The sequence below is a fragment of the Scardinius erythrophthalmus genome, assembly GCF_964197995.2.
Source record: "Scardinius erythrophthalmus genome assembly, chromosome: 14".
In the NCBI taxonomy this organism is placed as follows: Eukaryota; Metazoa; Chordata; class Actinopteri; order Cypriniformes; family Leuciscidae; genus Scardinius; species Scardinius erythrophthalmus.
This window is the reverse complement of record NC_138234.1, coordinates 7667984-7688248: the sequence shown is the minus strand read 5'-3', so window position 1 is coordinate 7688248 and position 20265 is coordinate 7667984. Positions and strand designations below refer to the sequence as shown.

General features: G+C 40.3%; 1 protein-coding gene across 2 annotated transcripts in view; it reads left to right on the top strand.

Moving 5' to 3' along the window:
- Positions 1-20265, top strand: part of LOC308702298 (uncharacterized protein) — a 52307-nt gene extending 32042 nt beyond the window's left edge. For both annotated transcript variants that reach the window (XM_081385009.1, XM_081385008.1), the window contains 2 exons: positions 16538-16632; positions 18549-20265. In XM_081385009.1, the coding sequence (XP_081241135.1) occupies positions 16538-16632; positions 18549-18592 (139 nt within the window). In that variant the 3' untranslated portion in view covers positions 18593-20265. The remainder of the gene's footprint in view (positions 1-16537; positions 16633-18548) is intronic.

The window sequence follows — 20265 nt, the reverse complement described above, 5'->3', positions numbered from 1 at the left end:
TGGTTGCTAGGCATTTGCTAGGGCGTTGCTAGGTGGTTGCTAGGGTGTTCTGGGTGGTTGCTAGGTGGTTGCTAGGGTGTTCTGGGTGGTTGCTAGGGCGTTGCTAGGCAGTTGCTAGGGTGTTCTGGGTGGTTGCTAGGCGGTTGCTAGGGTGTTCTGGGTGGTTGCTAGGGTGTTGCTAGGCAGTTGCTAGGGTGTTCTGGGCGGTTGCTAGGCGGTTGCTAGGGTGTTCTGGGTGGTTGCTATGGTGTTGTTAGGCGGTTGCTAGGGTATTCTGGGTGGTTGCTAGGGCGTTGCTAGGCAGTTGCTAGGGTGTTCTGGGTGGTTGCTATGGTGTTGCTAGGTGGTTGGTAGGGTATTTTGGGTGGTTGCTAGGCGGTTGCTAGGCAGTTGCTAGGGTGTTCAGGGCGGTTGCTAAGGTATTATGGGTGGTTACTATGGTGTTACTAAGTGGTTGGTAGTTGTCACTGATGATTACTATTGCAGTTCTTAGCATTTTCTTGGCATGATTTAGCACTTACCTAATCGCTATTAGCATGTAGCTATTCACAGCTAGCATGTGTAACATGTTGGGATTCCTCTTTGCTAGCATGAGTCAAAAGAGCCAACCCCCATCTCTATACGATGTTCTGATGCAGAGAAATAGGTCTTGTAAAATGGTTGCTAGGGTACTTTGTTTGGTTGCTAGGGAGTGGCTTGGCAGCTGCCAATCATGAAACTCCATAGGCTGCTTGTCAGTGTGAATGATATAAACCAACTCCCATTCCTCTGTGACATTCAGAATGAAAGATATCCCTCTATGGATTTTGGTTGCTAAGGTGCTCGACAATGGTTGCTATGGCGGGGCTAGCAAGTGTTGTGGTGTCTCATGAATGGCTGTTTGCTGCCCTGAGTCAAACTTGTCTTAACCCCATCTCTTTAAGATGTTCTGATGCAGAGATATAGGTCTTGTAAAATGGTTGCTAGGGTACTCTGTTTGGTTGCTATGGAGTTGCTTGGCAGCTGCCAATGATGAAACTGCAAAGGCTTCTTGTCACTATGAATGATATAAACCAACTCCCATGCCTCTATGACATTCAGAATGGAAGATATCCCTCTTTGGATTTTGGTTGCTAAGGTGCTCGACAATGGTTGCTAGGGAGGGGCTAGGAAGTGTTGAGGTGATTCATGATTGGCTGTTTGCTGCCCCGAGTCAACTGAGACCACCTCCATGTTTCTATGACAATTCAGTCCAGAGATATCCATTTGATCTCTTTCAATGGAAGTCTATGGGACCTGTTGCTAAGGTGTTCTAAATGGTTGCTAGGGCGTGGCTTGATAGATTCACAATGATCCTGAGAGACTGATTGGTCGTCTGAGTAAAATGAGCCCGCCCCCTTGTCTCTATGACACTGTGATCCAGAGCTATGTTCAATACAAAATCCCTATGCAATTTACCATAGTAGGAAAAGCATGTGTGTTTCACGGGACATTCCTTCCCCATAGTAAGTCAATGGGGCAACTTTGGGACGCTCCTGCCCCCCAGGGGTGCAACTTTTACCCCATTGTGAGGTATGTTCTTACTGAGCCTGTCAGCCTCTTCAAATGTGGCAAATCACACGTTTCTGCGAAATCCTCGCTCAGAGCTACGTGTGGTCAAAGTTCGTCGCAATGTTAAGTCAATGGGACTTTTTTGGCCGCTTTTTCGCCCCTGGGGCGAACACCGCACCCCCGATCGCTTATAAAAGTCATAGCACACCTCTCCTTAATGAGCCGGTCGATTTGACACCTCACTCAGGGGTCTGAGACAAACGGTGCGGGGCGAGTTTCGCGCCAAACTTTGTCCAGAATAATAATAAGAAGAACTAGAATGTACATTTCCTGAAGAAAATGTGAAGTGGTGCTTGCAGTGGCAAAACTCTCCACTTGGTTGCTAGGGTGTTGTACATGATTGCATTCGAGCCAACAACCATGTCTGTACAATGTTGTGGAGCTGAAATATGGCTTCTATATGTTGCAATATGGTTGCTAGGTGGCTCTAAACGGTTGCTAGGGTGTGAAATCAGTTACCATGGTGATAGTTACAGACAGTTTCCCAACCAAAACAAAAGAGCCAACCCCCATCTCTATGTGATGTTCTGATGCAGAGACATGGGTCATGATAAACGGTTGCTAGGGTCCTCTGTTTGGTTGCCAGGGAGTGACTTGGCAGGTGCCAATGATGAAACTCCAAAGGCTGATTGTCAGTATAAATGATTTAAACCAACTCCCATGCCTCTGTGACATTCAGAATGGAAGATATCCCTCTTTGGAATTTGGTTGCTAGGGTCCTCTGTTTGGTTGCAAGGGAGTGACTTGGCAGGTGCCAATCATAAAACTCCAAAGGCTGCTTGTCATAATGAATGATATAAACCAACTCCCATGCCTGTGTGACTTTCAGAATGGAAGATATCCCTCTTTGGATTTTGGTTACTAGGGTACTCTGTTTGGTTGCTATGGAGTTACTTGGCAGCTGCCAATGATGAAATTCCAAAGGTTTCTTGTCAGTATGAATGATATAAACCAACTCCCATGCCTCTGTGACATTCAGAATGGAAGAGATCCCTGTTTGGATTTTGGTTGCTAGGGTACTCTGTTTGGTTGTTATGGAGTTGCTTGGCAGCTGCCAATCATGAAACACCAAAGGCTTCTTGTCAGTATGAATGACATAAACCAACTCCCATGCCTCTGTGACATTCAGAATGGAAGATATCCCTCTTTGAATTTTGGTTGCTAGGGTAATCTGTTTGGTTGCTATGGAGTTGCTTGACAGCTGCCATTGATGAAACTGCAACGGCTTTTTGTTACTATGAAGGATATAAACCAACTCCCATGCCTCTGTGACATTCAGACTGGAAGATATCCCTCTTTGGATTTTGGTTGCTAGGGTACTATGATTGGTTGCTAGGGAGTGGCTTGGCAGCTGCCAATCATGAAACTCCAAAGGCTTCTTGTCAATATTGAATTATATAAACCTTCCCCCATCTCTATACGATGCTCTGATACAGAGATATAGGCCTTGCTAAATAGTTGCTAGGGTACTCTGTTTGGTTGCTATGGAGTGGCTTGGCAGCTGCTAATGATGAACTCCAAAGGCTGCTTTTCAGTATGAATGACATAAACAAACTCCCATGCCTCTGTGACATTCAGAATGGAAGATATCCCTCTTTGAATTTTGGTTGCTAGGGTAATCTGTTTGGTTGCTATGGAGTTGCTTGACAGCTGCCATTGATGAAACTGCAAAGGCTTTTTGTTACTATGAATGATATAAACCAACTTCCATGCCTCTGTGACATTCAGAATAGAAGATATCCCTCTAGGATTTTGGTTGCTAAGGTGCTCGACAATGGTTGCTAGGGAGGGGCTAGGAAGTGTTGAGGTGATTCATGATTGGCCATTTGATGCCCTGAGTGAAACGAGACCACCTTGGTGTTTCTATGATCTACTAGAGCGTTTCTAGACGTTGCTAGGGTGTTCAGGATGGTTGCTAAGGTATTTTTGGTAGTTGCTATTTTGTTACTAGGTGGTTGGTAGTTGTCAAAGATGGTTACTATGGAGTTTTTATAGAGTTATTAAAATCTTTAATAACGAGTGCCTTCAGTACGGCACTCGGCCTGCGGCCTCGTGCCTATGGCTGAATAGGCACAAGCATGGAGCAATATCGCAAGGCCACGAGTGTAATATTGCGTTAAAAAATACAAAAAAATGTAAAAAAAAATTTTTTTTGGTTTAGGGTGGTTGCTAGGGAGCTCTTAGTGGTTGCTAGGGTGCTAAAACTGGTTGCTAGGGTGTGGCTATGAAGATTTTAGGCCATTACTTATTGGCTGCTTGATAATATAAATCCTCTGAGGGAGAGAGAGAGGGAGAGACGCAGGGCTGTCAGGCCCTTTGGAGTGGTGTGTGTGTGAAAACGTCGGTTGGGATTCAAATATTTTTAGAATGCCCAATGTAAAGTCAATGGGGACTTTTTTGGCCGCTTTTTCGTCCGCTGTGCGAACATCGTACACCCGATCGCTTAGAAAAGTCATAGCACACCTCTCCTCAATGAGCCGGTCGATTTGACACTTTACTCAGGGGTCTGTGACAAACGGTGCGGGGCGCATTACGCGCCAAACTTTGTCCAGAATAATAATAATAATAATAATAATAATAATAATAAGAATAATAAGTATGAGCAATAACAATAGTGATGCCTTGCTTTCAGCAAGCACCACTAATAATAAGTATGCAAGAGAACACTAATGATGCCTTGCTTTCAGCAAGCACCATTAATAAGTATGAGCAATAACAATAGTGATGCCTTGCTTTCAGCAAGCACCACTAATAATAAGTATGCAAGAGAACACTAATGATGCCTTGCTTTCAGCAAGCACCATTAATAAGTATGCAAGAGAACACTAATGATGCCTTGCTTTCAGCAAGCACCATTAATAATAAGTATGAGCAATAACAATAGTGATGCCTTGCTTTCAGCAAGCACCACTAATAATAAGTATGAGCAATAACAATAGTGATGCTTTCAAAAAAGCACCACTAATTATTAAAAGATAATCCTACTAAAAATTCTACTACTAATGACAATATACAACCATAGTCTATAAAAAAAATATAGTATAGGCCTACAATACATGAGCTGCTGGGTTCATGAATGTTAATCACCTTGACAGCGTTCGTTCGCTCTGATTTGCTGAAATTAAAACAGGGATGAGTGCCATCCAGTAAGATTGCCGTTTGCGCATTAGTTCGCCCATTAGCGATAACTCCTTCCATGGTGGAACATTCTTCTGTCCGGTCAACCACATCTCTCACAACATTCAAAATGAATACTTGACCGCAAAACACACTAACCCTTTCTCTTTCTCTCAACATGTAGTGGTCTTGCTTTTGTTAAAACCAGTAACTTTGTATTAGCACCTATAGTGCAGCAGATTAGTAAAAAATCATTCACTTTGGTATAGAAGCATGAAATTTGGCACAGATACTCTCTAAGGGCCACTATTTTGGAAAAAGGCGTTGGCCACTCAAAAATTCAATATATCATTGCTATTCAATGCTTATTATATCAATTATTCAAACAGTGATCCAAGCATAAAATTTGATACAAATATACTCTCTAAAGCAGGGGTTCCCAAACTTTTTCATTCGAGGACCCACCTAGACAAGTATAATCAATCTCAAGACCCACTTGCACTGGTGCTACCAACTTTCTCAGTTGGTCGCACCAGCATGATTTGGTCGCACATTTTATTTTTATTTTTTTTGCTACATGCCATGGGATTAATCAATGCATGCTGATGGTCTTAATATACCCTAGTTTTGCACTGATGTAAAAAGACTGACAGTGACAAGACCTCATGTTAGCAAAATATTTTAAACTTTTAATTCTTAAAAAAAACTTTAAAAAAAACATGAATGTTCTTTAATGTTTGATTATAATTTTACCGTCTTCACATAGGGATGGGAAATGATAAGATTTTATCAATAATAATAATGCCACTGACGATTCTGATTGTCGAACCGATTCTTTAACGATTCTCTTATCGATTCTTGATAGCACTGTGTGGAAAAATTTCATATGCTTTTCAAAAAAAAAACAAGGGGTTTTATTTATTTTAAAGCTTAAGCTTGAGTAAGCAAACTGTAGGCTACTTTTTATGTAATTTATGTAATAAATAGAACCTTATTGTAAAGTGTTACTGATTATACACCGATTCAGACGTCTCCTGAGTTCACTGTTGGAAAGATCAGTTGTTTTAACCATTCATTAAAATGAATCGGTTCAAAGGAGTCATTAGTTCGCAAATTGGAAGTGTGCATGTGCGCGTTGTGTGATTTTTCCCAGCAGTTAGGACATGGACATCCAAGATTTGTGTCAACACAGAAAACATTTCATCACTGGATAGTTTTTTTTTTTTTTTTCGTTTAATTAAAGTGTTGTTTTATGTCAGCTGAATGTCTGGGACGCTTTTCAGAGAAGATAAGGCAACTTATTTAGCACAATTCATACCCAGCAGTAATTCAGGAAAAAAAAAATCTCCGAATGCTCCACATGAAACTTTGGTCTTCCGACCTTTCACCACCGTGTCGATTTATTTTGATTAATATGTGCGAGGGAGAGAGAGAGCAAGACAGCGCTTAGTTTGGAGACGGTGAAGTCTTGTTTACACTTTCGCCTGGCTCCGAAGAGAGAGAGAGCGCGCGCGCGCGACCGAGTCTCTCTCTCTCTGCTCGACGTTCTTTCAGTTAAACATGCACTGTGACAAGCGCAGCAGTTCATCTAATTACTCACCGATCAAATAAGATTTTGGCGGGACAAAAATTCAGAGTCGTTTGGTCATTAATCGGACTGGTTTTGTTTCACTCATTGTAACGTAAATTTAGCTGCAGCTAAGTGCCTTTGTGCGACCCACCTTTTCTCACTGTGCGACCCACAGTTTGAAAACCACTGCTCTAAAGGACATGTTAATAGAAAAAGATGCTTGTCCCTCAAAAATTCAAGATGGCCGCCATTTTTAAAGGTGGCCACTAGGGGTGTAACGATTCATCGACTACATCGATGTATCGATTTATATTCCTACGATCCAACTGGATCGATCTGTGCTCGGCAAGTTGGCTGTCCGGACGACATATATCGATCTAATATCGTTTTAAAAGGTAATGAATCGATTATATCGATATTAGGAAATAGCGCATTGGATTTAATCACGTCAGACTTTATATGGATGTTTTTTCTTTGCACTTTTAATGATAAAGGCGTTAAACGTGACTCGATTCAGTCTGCCTATCTTTGTCGTCGTCGCCATGCGTGACGCGCCAGCAGCAGCGCGAAGACAACAGTCAAGTGGCGCAAAGTCTCTCACCTCAGATAAACAGATTTTCCTGTCCTCTCAGCCGCTGTACTGCAGGAGCGCGCACTCTTCAATCGCACGCGCAAATGCGCCGGCGCGCGCTGTATCACTTCACTAAAGTCATACGAGAATGCAACGTCGTAAATTAGTAAGTTAAGAAATAAAAGTAAAATACCAATAAATTACGTTATTGGTACGTCATGTGTGTTGCTATTTATCAGGAGCAGTTTCCATGTTTCTTTACCAGTTCTTCTAAGTATTGTGTATCATCATGGCCTAACTGTTGTTTGTTTCCATAACAAAATGCCACTTACTGGTTATTTTGTATATTTTTATATGACTGTGGTGGCTCATACCAAGATTGTATTAACACAAACTAGTTTGGGACTGCTATTTAAATAGCTTAACCTCGCAGTGCCTACTGTCTATCAGTATTTGTCATATTCTTATTTTTTATTTTTTTGTTAAGTAAAGGGGGACAGAACTTGTGTGTCAACAATTTTTGTGTAAACAAATTATTATAATTATAATATAAGTATTATAATAGGCCTATAAAATTCCTAAAAAGGTGGGTCGCGGCTTGATGACCATGGGGAAATGTGGGTCCCATGGCCAAACTATTCAAAACACCATTCAATGTTGTGATAATCGTAATTAATAATCACAATTACAATTTCAAGGGAATAATCAACAATTATCATTTTTGTCATAATCGTTCAGTCCTACCTATTAAAATAAAATGTGAATGCATTTGACATTAATTTGTGTTTTAGGCCTACTTGTTTGTTTATATCCATAATTAATTGATACCTAATTACCTTACAAGAATTTTTGGCTAAAAAGTCACTGAATCGATTTCAAGTCAATGAATCGTTTCGGATCGTATCGTTCTAAATGAACCAATATCGTCCTTGAATCGTATCGACAACCATGAATCGCGATACGAATCGAATCGTTGTTAAAACGAATCGTTACACCCCTAGTGGCCACTGTTCCTGTCGAATATTAAGGTGAGACATGGCAGGCAAAAACATTGTTTGTTTTTTTTACTGGTCAATTTTGAGATTTTTGGATATTTGTCTTCAATAACATGTCTTCTTTCAGACTTAGGTGAAAAAAAGTCCAAAAAACACATTTAGATCTTTATTTTACTAAACTTTGTCTGTTTCGCGTAAATTCAACAAAAGTTGTCGTTGTAAATCCTCCCGCCGATCCGCAATCTCTGTCTGCTCTCTGTCTTCACAGGCACTGCTGGAAAGCTCTCTCTTCACTGTACAATGCTGTCGGATCCAAATATGGTCATTTCCTTTTTATCAGCAACCAATCGCGAAAGTAAAAGGGCTGAATGCGCGATCTCATTGGCTGATGATAAATCTTTAAAGGGGACATATCATGCTAAATGCACTTTTTTAGCCCTTAAATGCATTTTGTTGTATATTTGGAGTGTTTAGAAGTACAGAAAAGATGAAATTATTCTCTTCAGGTGCTTCGTTGATATCTTTATATTCTGTTTTGGTCATATTTTTCAACCTGTTCCGATTTTTCTGTTATCTATGACGTTTTTTGAACTATAACGTCACAGTATTTGCAGCGGAACTGCCAAATAAGGACATTGACTTCCGGCCCAACACTTCGAGCAATCCGCCATTATTATTTCTCGCTGCAATTTTGTAGTCCAAGCTAAAGGATGCAGAAGTTACGAGAGGGTAAGTTAAAATGTTCGGTTGTTGGATGTAGTAACCCACACGCTTCATTACACCGTCTAATGTAGATGAACTGCCGCGCTTGTGGCGCATGTTTGACTGAAAGAACGAGCAGAGAGAGAGACTCGGTCGCGCGCGCACGTGCGCGCTTACTCTCTCTCTTCAGAGAGGCAAAAGTGTAAACAAGACATCACCGTCCCCAAACTAGACGCTGTCTTGCTCTCTCTCCCTCGCACATACTAATCAAAATAAATCGACACGGTGGTAAAAGGTCGGAAGACCAAAGTTTCGTGTGTAACAGTTAAATACAGTAACACACCATTGCGATACATCCATATGAAGACGTTGTTCTGCAGGTTCGTCGTCTTCATTTTTATCTCGCTCCGGCTCGAACATGTAAGGCTGGCTGGACAAGTCTTCCGTTGTTGACATTTTGTGAATAACGTGTGAATACAGGGGTGCAAACAGCGCGCTTTTCGGCGCCTCCCGCTTTTTTCACGTCAGTTTGGGTGACTTGTGTGAATCGTGCAGATCCGAAGAGTTTTTTTTAAGGGGGGGGGGGGTCTGATTATAATTTAACCAACAGTAATTCTGGATTGCGTCCACCAACAAGTAAATAGGAAATAAGCGAATCAGAACACTGCGCGCCAAACCAGCAGTATGTGCGCAAGCGTGAACCACTAGTGTTTCTGTCTCACTCTCACTCTGGAAGTCTGGATCTGCCACTGCATCACATTTCTCTCTGCGTGGCGTTGAGTGTCCGTTTTTATGTCGGCTCTCATGTTAACTGGTTAGAGCTTGTGTTAGAGCACAATGCCTGCGTGACACACACACTTCTCCAGCCACGCCGAAACCACGTGCTAGAAATAGAACCGCAACCGACGCCTATTTTTCACGCGACACGCAAGAGTGTTGGAAGTTTTCAGACAAAATAGAAGGCGCAAATACATATTAATAAATTACATTTTGATGCTTGAAAGTCTCTCGGTTTTTGACAAATGCATATATAATTGTAATTTAAAAAATAGGCCTAATTATCGATTTTCAAATATTGCCCCTGTCAATAGGCCTACAGAACGAAATATTCTGTAGCCTATTTTGCCGTCAATACTGCCGACGTTGTCTTTGCTGTATCAGGCTATACATATTATGTTTAACATCCAAATGTAGATGGTCTGTCGGCGCACAGAGCCACGCAGTCGCAGACAGCATGTGAAGTTCGTGAACACCGAATTCCCTTTTCTTTCTTATCTATTTGTGTTTGAACAGACATGTGCACGAAAAAATAAGCCAGTGTCCGTCTCAACGAGTTTCCCCGTAAACGCAGTCAAAATAAAACGGATGCGTGTCATTACCGGTATTAGATAGGTGCATTCGTCTTAAAGGGACAGCACCCAATATACCTGCAGCTGTTTGTGTCACCAAAGTTAATCAAACAACAAAAGAGAAAGAGAAAAATCACGTTTTGTCAAAAGATAAACTGTATTAATACTTAATACAGTTAATTTACCTGAAAAACATAAAGCACTGCTTTATTTCTCGTGTATTTGTGTTTTATTGTATTTATATTTGTATTTTGTTTATTAGTTTCTATCCAAATGCACTAGGCCTAACCTACACAATTACCCCAATCATCCTAGAATTATTAATTCTTTACAAAAAGAGCTATTCAAATCATCAGGTGAAATTGTTTTCAGGAAGTAGCAGTAAAGCAAGAAGAAGAAGTGCAAGATAGTTTTTCTAAATTTCATTTGACTCTATGTGCCTATAGGGGTGGGTTGGGGATGGTGGCAATGTAGTATCTGGATATTTGCCGCGGGACGAGGGCTTCGATTACCTCTCTCTTTTTTGACCATACATGTGTTTGCACCCCTGGTGTGAATAAAAAGTTTATGTGCCACTAGATAATCCTATCTCTGCTACCAGACTACAAAAATGGCCGAACAGGGTGGAGTTGAACCTCTGCAACCTGGAGAGGGGGCGGGGTATGAAGTGTCTCAATTGTATTTAAAGAGACCGCACCAAAACGAGTTGATCTCAGACGCACGTCAGAAAAGGGGTAGAAAGGGGGCTTGTGGAGCTATAATAATGAGGAATTCAGACCCAAGCATTGCAGTTCCGCTTTATATAGACTACAAATGTATGATTTATATGAAAAAAGGAACAATTTAAAAGCATGATATGTCTCCTTTAAAGCCCGTTTTCTCAAAATGACCTTTCTCTCATAGCCTACTCCAAGTCTGAAATCTCCACTTCAGTAGCACCTATATACACCAATCTTTCCAGTCTTCTACCTAGTTATATTATGAAGACATTTACAGAGGGATCTGTAAATATATTATTCTTAGCCTGATTTATATAACATTTTATTCCAAAAAACATGGCGAAAATCATTTTTTAAGGCTATTGACAGTATATTATGATTTACAGGATAACAAAAGTAGATATCCCAGGGCTCCAGACTGCGACCAAATGGTCGCATTTTGCGACCAAAATTTGAGTGTGTGCGACTAAATTTTACATCCAGTCGCACATGTGCGACCAGTAAATTTCATCTCGTTCATAGTGGGCGACAACCGACATCGCGTCTGCGATGCTTTGTTTACGACATCACGACAAGAAGACTAGCATGTTTAATTTTTTAACGGTCCTCCATGAAGGGTTCCGAGTGAATGAGTGTGTGTGTGTGTGTGTGTGTGTGTGTGCGCGCGAGTGAATGAGTGTGTGTGTGTGTGTGTGCGCGCCCGCGCGCAAGTGAGTGAGTGAATGAGTGAGCGAGCGAGAGAGAGTGAGAGAGTGTGTGCGCGAGTGAGTGAGTGAGTGAGTGCGTGCGTGCGTGCGTTAGTCTATGTGCGTGTACAGTATGTGAGTGAGTGCGTGTGTACATGTGCGAGTGAATATGTATGTGAGACGGCTCGAGATGACTGGTCGTAAAGCAATGTGTAGTCTGACAATGTTTCTTGTCCAGGACATGACAAGATTTCTAGGAGTCGAAATTGTGTAATCTGATACATTGACTATAGTAACAGACAAAAAAATTGCATATTCTGAACCAGGCATAACTATAACTATGGTATACTGTGGTTATGAAAGTAGCCTACACATCTTTTTACAGCACTTCAAAACTATATCCTATTAAAATGTTTTTTTTTTTTTTTTTTATGTGTCGACCAAAACATTTTTGTTCATCCTTTAAAGATTGTCTCTATTTATAAAACAAAGTTTCAAGAAGTAGGAAAACTATTTTTTTAAAAAAGAAGACTAAATTACCATTGTAAACAGCTGCTGAGGGTGCTTATTGGCTATTTTCACTCCCTAATATCTATTTTGTCACTCATTTTGCTTTTGAAATAATATTAAGACATTATGAAGGATAATAATTAAATTTAACTTTATCTATACACCTCAAATTTAGCTCAGTGCTTTGTCATCCCACAGTGCTACCAAATACTTTCTGTAGAACTTAGAGCCGCGGCCCTCAGATGTTAGTCTGGAGCCCTGTGATCTTAAAATAAAACTGCACCATAATTTCTGTACGCTTAATCTATTTATTATCAAAGCATTTGTCTGTAATAGTAATTTAGGGGGAAAATGTGAAGGTGTGCCCCTAAATTTTCTGCTTGCGCTCCTAAAATTTTAAGTCAGGGGCTACAGCGCTCCTAATAAAAAAAGTTAGTCTGGAGCCCTGTATCCATAAATGCCTCTGTATTTTTTCCCCATCTAATATGTGAACACAATGAAAAAATAATTTTTAATCTGGCTTTATCCAATACTCAGATTTCGTTTTTTTTAAATACAAATTAGCGCATATTTAATTAGATATTGCCTAATTTGCTAATTTAAACATTAAATTACAGAAAACTTTTAATACATTTTTTTCTCATCTTAATGTAGGTAATCAACTGGGAAAGTTTCATAGTGATATCTGCTAGTTTTTTTATTTTTACCCTATTCACCCGTAGTGTCTCGCCTTAATTATTTAAATTGTTAAAATGGTGATGCAAGCATACAATTAGGCAGAAATACTCTTCAAGGAACACTCTTTTGGAAAAAGGTATGTGCCACTCAAAAATTCAGGATGGCCACCATTTTCAAGATGGCCACCATTTCTGTCAAATAGTTATAATGTCTGCTTTGTCTGCCTCCTCTTCTTTGACCTGTCCAGCTTAGTTAAACTTGCCAGGGATATAAAATCCCCGCCGGCATAGCTCTCAGGTTCAATGGAGTTCATACACAAGCCTCTTCACCACGGCAAGGTGTAGTCCACAGAGAGGAAGGGCCACTGTTAGAAAAAAGGATACGCTACTGGTACAGGTTGCACAAACAGTGGGGAGAACAAGTATTGGATACACTGCTGATTTTGAAGGTTTTCCTACTTACAAAGCATGTAGAGGTCTGTAATTTTTATCATAGGTACACTTCAACTGTGAGAGACGGAAATCCAGAAAATCACATTGTATGATTTTTAAATAATTAATTTGCATTTTATTGCGTGACATAAGTATTTGATCACCTACCAACCAGTAAGAATTCCGACTCTCACAGACCTGTTAGTTTTTCTTTAAGAAGCCCTCCGGTTCTCCACTCATTACCTGTATTAACGGCACCTGTTTGAACTCGTTACCTGTATACCTGTACACACACTCAATCAAACAGACTCTAACCTCTCCACAATGGCCAAGGCCAGAGAGCTTTGTAAGGACATCAGGGATAAAATTGTAGACCTGCTCAAGGCTGGGATGGGCTACAGGACAATAGGCAAGCAGCTTGGTGAGAAGGCAACAACTGTTGGCGCAATTATTAGAAAATGGAAGAAGTTCAAGATGACGGTCAATCTCCCTCCATCTGGGGCACCATGCAAAATCTCACCTCGTGGGGCATCAATGATCATGAGGAAGGTGAGGGATCAGCCCAGAACTACACGGCAGAACCTGGTCAATGACCTGAAGAGAGCAGGGACGACAGTCTCAAAGAAAACCTTTAGTAGTAACACACTACGCCGTCATGGATTAAAATCCTGCAGTGCACGCAAGGTCCCCCTGCTCAAGCCGAAGCATGTCCAGGCCCGTCTGAAGTTTGCCAATGACCATCTGGATGATCCAGAGGAGGAATGGGAGAAGGTCATGTGGTCTGATGAGACAAAAATAGAGCTTTTTGGTCTAAACTCCACTCGCCGTGTTTGGAGGAAGAAGGATGAGTACAACCCCAAGAACACCATCCCAACCGTGAAGCATGGAGGTGGAAACATCATTCTTTGGGGATGCTTTTCTGCAAAGGGGACAGGACGACTGCACCGTATTGAGGGGAGGATGGATGGGGCCATGTATTGCGAGATCTTGGCCAACAACCTCCTTCCCTTAGTAAGAGCATTGAAGATGGGTCGTGGCTGGGTCTTCCAGCAGGACAACGACCCGAAACACACAGGCAGGGCAACTAAGGAGTGGCTCAGTAAGAAGCATCTCAAGGTCCTGGAGTGGCCTAGCCAGTCTCCAGACTTGAACCCAATAGAAGATCTTTGGAGGAGCTGAAAGTCCGTATTGCCCAGCGACAGCCCCGACACCTGCAGGATCTGGAGAAGGTCTGTATGGAGGAGTGGGCCAGAACCCCTGCTGCAGTGTGTGCAAACCTGGTCAAGAACTACAGGAAACGTATGATCTCTGTAATTGCAAACAAAGGTTTCTGTACCAAATATTAAGTTCTGCTTTTCTGATGTATCAAATACTTATGTCTTGCAATAAAATGCAAATTAATTACTTAAAAATCATACAATGTGATTTTCTGGATTTTTGTTTTAGATTCCGTCACTCACAGTTGAAGAGTACCTATGATAAAAATTACAGACTTCTACATGCTTTGTAAGTGGGAAAACCTGCAAAATCAGCAGTGTATCAAATACTTGTTCTCCCCACTGTATCTACGAGAGGGAAGGCGGAAGGACCATCAGAATTAAGACTGGTTTCAACAATATAGGTGACCAGTTCAGAAAGAGCCATAAGAAAGATGGCTGGTTGAATCGTTTCACTCTGTGACTCTTTCTCAAGCCTTCTGAGGTGGAGTTTCTCTCTGTTGTAAAGATGAATGAGACACAAATGATGGTATTTCAGCTCCTGTGCAATGGCATCAGCACCACTTAGTTGAGACAATAATTTAGCATCATTCAGTGTTTGTGCACATTCATGTAGTCTGTCATTCAGTTGCAGTGTCATTACCTGACGTAGGTCAGATTCAGGAGATATGTTATCACAAAAAAAGCAAACCTGATCATCTAGACTTTTCTGCATCATGGTTCTGCGATGCTTTGTTTGGCCTTCATCTGTCTCACTACATTGAGCATCGGATTGTTGCTTCTGGGCACGAAGTAACTTTGTGTTGTTGAACCGAAGTCGACAATTGTAGTGATACTTCGCTTGGTTCCTTCTCAAAGTAGCTTCTATACCACCACCTTCATCCAGTCGTTCCAGGTCCAGGGTCATTGGCATTTTGTTCATCTTGTGAAAGAGTGGAATGTTGTTGGCAATCATTTTATAGCCATCATGTTAAAAACATGATGGGTAGGTGGTGATTGGAGGGGTTCCTTTGTGTCTGTCTGACAAAGACAACATTTCATCCAATCAGTTGGCCTCTTGGCTGACATGGGATTTTCATTTGCCATTTTGGAGGTTTGTTGTCTGATTAAGGCCGAGGGGTTATCCTTTTACCACCTCAATCATAGACACAGTACACATTCAGGTATGGGATACACCTAGGTACGGGTCACCTACACCTAGCCCGATCGTTCATCCAGTGCCATTTAAGTCCCGTGTGATCTGTACACCTTCCAGGTAAGCATACATGAACAAGTCATGTATTGCCCCGCTTACCCTTGGCTCGGCTCTCCCACGCTGGCACAACCTGTCAATTCGGGTGCGGTTTAGGGACACTAAACTTAGCTATACTATTACTACTAGTCAAGAACTACAGTGAAAGTAAAACTAGATTAGCTGAAACTGAATCCCATGCTGAGTTCCACAGCAGTGAAGTCACCAGTGTGCCCTGGTTGTGTAATGACGTTCACTCTATTAAACAAAACCTTCCTTAACACATTAAATTGAGCTCTGACAGAAATGGTGGCCATCTTGAAAATGGTCGCCATCTTGAATTTTTGAGTGGCACACATCTTTTTCCATGATAATGTTCCTTTAAGAATATTTGTACCAAATTTCATGATAGCATCACCATTTGAAAAAAAAAAAAAATTAAGGATTCAAGAAAAATGGCGGCCATCTTGAAAAATGGTTGCCATCTTGAATTTTTGAGGGACAAGCACAATTTTCCAAAAAAAACATTCTGAAGAGAGTATTTTCACAAAATGTTATGCCTACATCACTGTTTGAACGATTGACATAATGAGCATTTGACAGAAATAGCGGCCATCTTGAAAAAATGGCCGCCATGTTGAATTTTTGGATGGCCAGCGCCTTTTTCCCAAAGAGTGACCCTTAGAGAGTATCTGTGACAAATTTCATGCTTCTATACCAATTTGAACGATTCTCTTGAAATATGCCATTAATCTGCTGCACTACTACTGTATTATTTCTCATGTATGACATATCGCTTATTGCTTCCTGAACTCTTTGTGTTTTGGATAAAAGCATTTGCTAAATGACTTAATGTAAATATAAATGTAAACTCATTAGAACCCATTATAATTCAAAATTTTGTGCGAATGCACCACACAGAAAAAATTAGATGTAGGGGTATAATTTGTAAATCAGACAAAGTCCGTAGATAATACTAATCTGAGCAGTGCACTATTGTTGTAGAAATGATGATGATTCAGGAAATGCACCAAGTGATGGTGAAAAACTGTTAAGACATTCCTTTTCAGCTTGAAGGCTCAGCTGTTCTGGTCACTTAGTTGTATTGTTCAATAATCTTAACAATTAATGATTACTGATATTACTTGGTTGTCTTTTTTTCTTTTGTCAGAGTTCTTACCAATAGAGTGATGGCAACAATGAACATGGACGGCTCAGGGGTGAAGAAGGCGTTTGGAAAAACACGGCTATGCCGTGTTATAATAGGTACTACATTACTTTTTTATGGTTAGATGATGTACTGTTGTATCTATCCAGTGTTACCCATTGTGCGGCAAACTTTTAGCCATCACAGATGCACAGTGGCAATACTGTAGGGGTGTAACAATTAATTGTGCAATTATTATGCTCAGTTTCTCAATAAATTACGGTCAAATGCTGCCACATCCAAAAGCCAGAGGACGCTCTCATGCATAAACTTAAAATATGCAGTTGTTTATCTACAAATTTTCAGACAATATTAAAAGCACAGGTTTTGAATGTGTGAATTATGTTATACCTATGCCACCTTAGATGGGTAGCACTTATCATCAGTTTAATTTTTCATCCGAAAAACGAAAAGTTGGACATTGAAAAATTGGATTCAGTTTTTCTGTTTTCCTGCTGTTGCAGCTTTTCGTATAGGACAAGTGTGTTCACGACAAGTTGAGGTTTTCGCGGTCCAATGTGTATACATCCAGATTTAGAATTCAAAGAGTCAAGATGAGTTTCCATGGTAATCAGTTGCTCTTGCTTGCGTCACGACACGCCCATGCTCGCACCCGCGCTGCATCCATCATTTTCATTGAGGTCGCAATGAGTTCAAAACGGCAAAAAACTCTTCACTCCATTTTCCCGAAAAATCACTGTAAGTTTTCATGTGGTATCCGAATTGTGTTGCACATTGATGAATAACTCTGCCTATTTCTCGAGCTGAATAATTAACAAGTTTTGTTGGAAATTGAAAATATTCTCTATACCCGCACAAACGTGCGCTTATTTTCAGTCTTTTTTTATTCGTAATGTCTTTTATTTTCACAGATATGTAATCAACGCCCTTCAAATTAGAATAAAGATGGTGATTGTTAATGCTGAATTTGGATTTTCATGCATTAACAGCCACTATATCTGCTTGAATCAGGCAGCGTTGTAACGTGTAGCCTACATGTTTACCATATAGCCTATAATTCGGTAACACTTTACAATTGTTAGATAAAATTTTTTGTAGACAAACTATAGACGAATCCGGCGAAACTACCGGAAGTAAGCGGGCGCCATTACTGAGCTGTTGCTGGGTAGCGTTGCGCCATTGCCTCCTATTGGTTTGGTTGCGTCCACTGGAATAAACAGCCCGCGATTTACGACTGTCACTAACGTTACACCTACAACTTTACTATTCTTCCTCTGCAGAGTTATTTGTACGATCTTGTACGAGTATGAGTGTTGTTAATGGTCTGTGAAAATCGGACAGGTCCTTTTAGAACTAACGTTATGTGTTTATCATCTGGTAGAGTGTGCATTATTTAGCTAACCAAACCATCCGGAGCTCAGATCATTTTGACCCTCTTTCAGTGACCTGTAGTTGGCATTTTGTTGATCATCGGATGCCAGGCGAAGGAGAAAATACTCTTGAATACCTTTAAAACAACCGAAGGGGCGCGTTGGGGCAGTAGTAACATTACTTATATCTGTTGTTAATGTTTGATTTGCTTGACTGTGACTCTCACTCTGAGAACCAACAACGCTAGCAGTTAGCTGTACCACCCTTTCCTTTTGAAATGTGAAAATGAGATAAATAATGGTCACAAATGAAAAACATGAATTTGTTTATTTGATATTCATTTATTTATTGTTGCCAAATGGACAGATCTTTTTATAGTTTCCTCGTTAGCTAGCCTAGCTAGCATAGTTATTGCCAAGTTATTTTCATAAATAATCTGTAAGATCGTTTGTACCTTCATCTGTGACTGGAGCCCACTGTCTAACATCATCAACCCAACGAGTCATACTGCCTGGCTGTAGCTGTCATCGAGGGAATTACTTTGTGGATTTACAGTACATGTACAAGTGATGCTTGCTGAAAAATGTATGCTGTATTTTAATGTCTTAAAATGAGTGCTAATTGTGGCTTTATATTCATTAAGGTGCTGTACAGCAGTCAAACCTTCTGCGTCAGAGGCTGAAATAAAGAAATACATGGGCAGCTATCTCCGGTCTGCTCCTGATAGATATGGGGGTATGGGACGGCAAAAGGGGAAATTGGCCGTTGAGGTCTGTTCAGACTCTGAATAAGTAGAATGCACCTATTGTTTATCTACAATGTTTCTGTTCATTAACTTGTTTTATTTTAATTTAACTTGCTCTTTGTTTTTAAATGTCTTGAGAGCTTTGATATAAAAACCTGTAATATGTAATAGGGCCGCAACGACGCGTCGACGTCATCGATTACGTCGACTATCAAAATACGTCGACACGCATGAAATGCGTCGACGCGTCACATTAATTATTTACGTTTAAATATCGGGTAATGGCAGCTTCTGCTTCATGGTGAAAATGACAGACCACGATCATCCAAAGTATGGGAATACTTTAAACTACGGTTTTTAAAAGTTGTGTATGCACATGTAGACCTGCACTCCCGCGGGACCCAACGCAACAGAGTGCGGCGCGGAAATATGGATCTGATGGCCGAGTGCGGGCGCGGGTGGTAATGCACCCGTGTGTGTGTGTGTGCTGGCTGCGGGAGAATAAAACGATTCGCGAGACTCCCGCAAAATAGAATTATCTATAGATTGAACATCTATAAACAAATAAATTGTCATTCATCTGTTGCACAAAAGCAACAATAACAAACAAAATAGAAACGATTTACAGGCCAGAGTCTCTTATCTATTTATAACATGTTTGCAGCGTTGAACAATGTAGCCAATCACAGACAGATGTGTTGATTTCTTGAACGCAAATCAGATGCATTTATAGAATCCCCTCACCGCTCAAAATGGACTTTTTGTTCAGTGCTGAATTCTGCATACTGGCAAATCATCTGCTTATAGCAAACAAAGTGTAGATATTTTGAAAGATGAATTGTGCAGCCAGTTTCATTTATAATAACAGAGATTTGTGAGATCGCGATGAACTGAGATGTCAGCTTTTTAGAAATTATTAAGGGAGAAATCCGTCCCGTGCAGGTCTCTAATGACTTTATAAACAAACGACTAACGTTATATTTACATTAACAGTAGCCTAGGCTGCAATCTAGTGTATGTGAACCTTTTTGCAGATAAACACAAGTGCATTTTCGGACAAGTTAATTGAGTAAATCATACTCCCACTAAAGTAATTAATAACAGACTATATTAAACACGTTTCCTAAATAGGCCTGTGACTGTATCTTACATTTTATGAAACAGTAGCATTAGTTAAAAATAAAGCTTAAAATGCTTCCTGTTCGCATATTTCATAATAAAATGACAATTACCCTTTCTGAATTTTTTTTTTTTGTCATCATTCATAGATTTCATGTTAAAATAATATACAGATGCACTATCCTCTTCAAAATACAGCTGATATATTGTTGTACTTATTTATTGTAAAGTTTGCCAATGGATAAATCAGCTAATACCAAAAATAATCATTAGATTCATCGGAAAAATAATCGTTAGATTAGTCGACTAATCGAAGAAATAATCGATAGATTAATCGACAACAAATATAATCGTTAGATGCAGCCCTAATATGTAATATGTTGTTGTGATGACACAAAATGTAATGCAGTTATCATTTAAGATTTATAGTAGATTAAAATCTATGTATAAAATTCTGATATAAACCAGTGGATTTAATAAAAAACATCTTGCATTT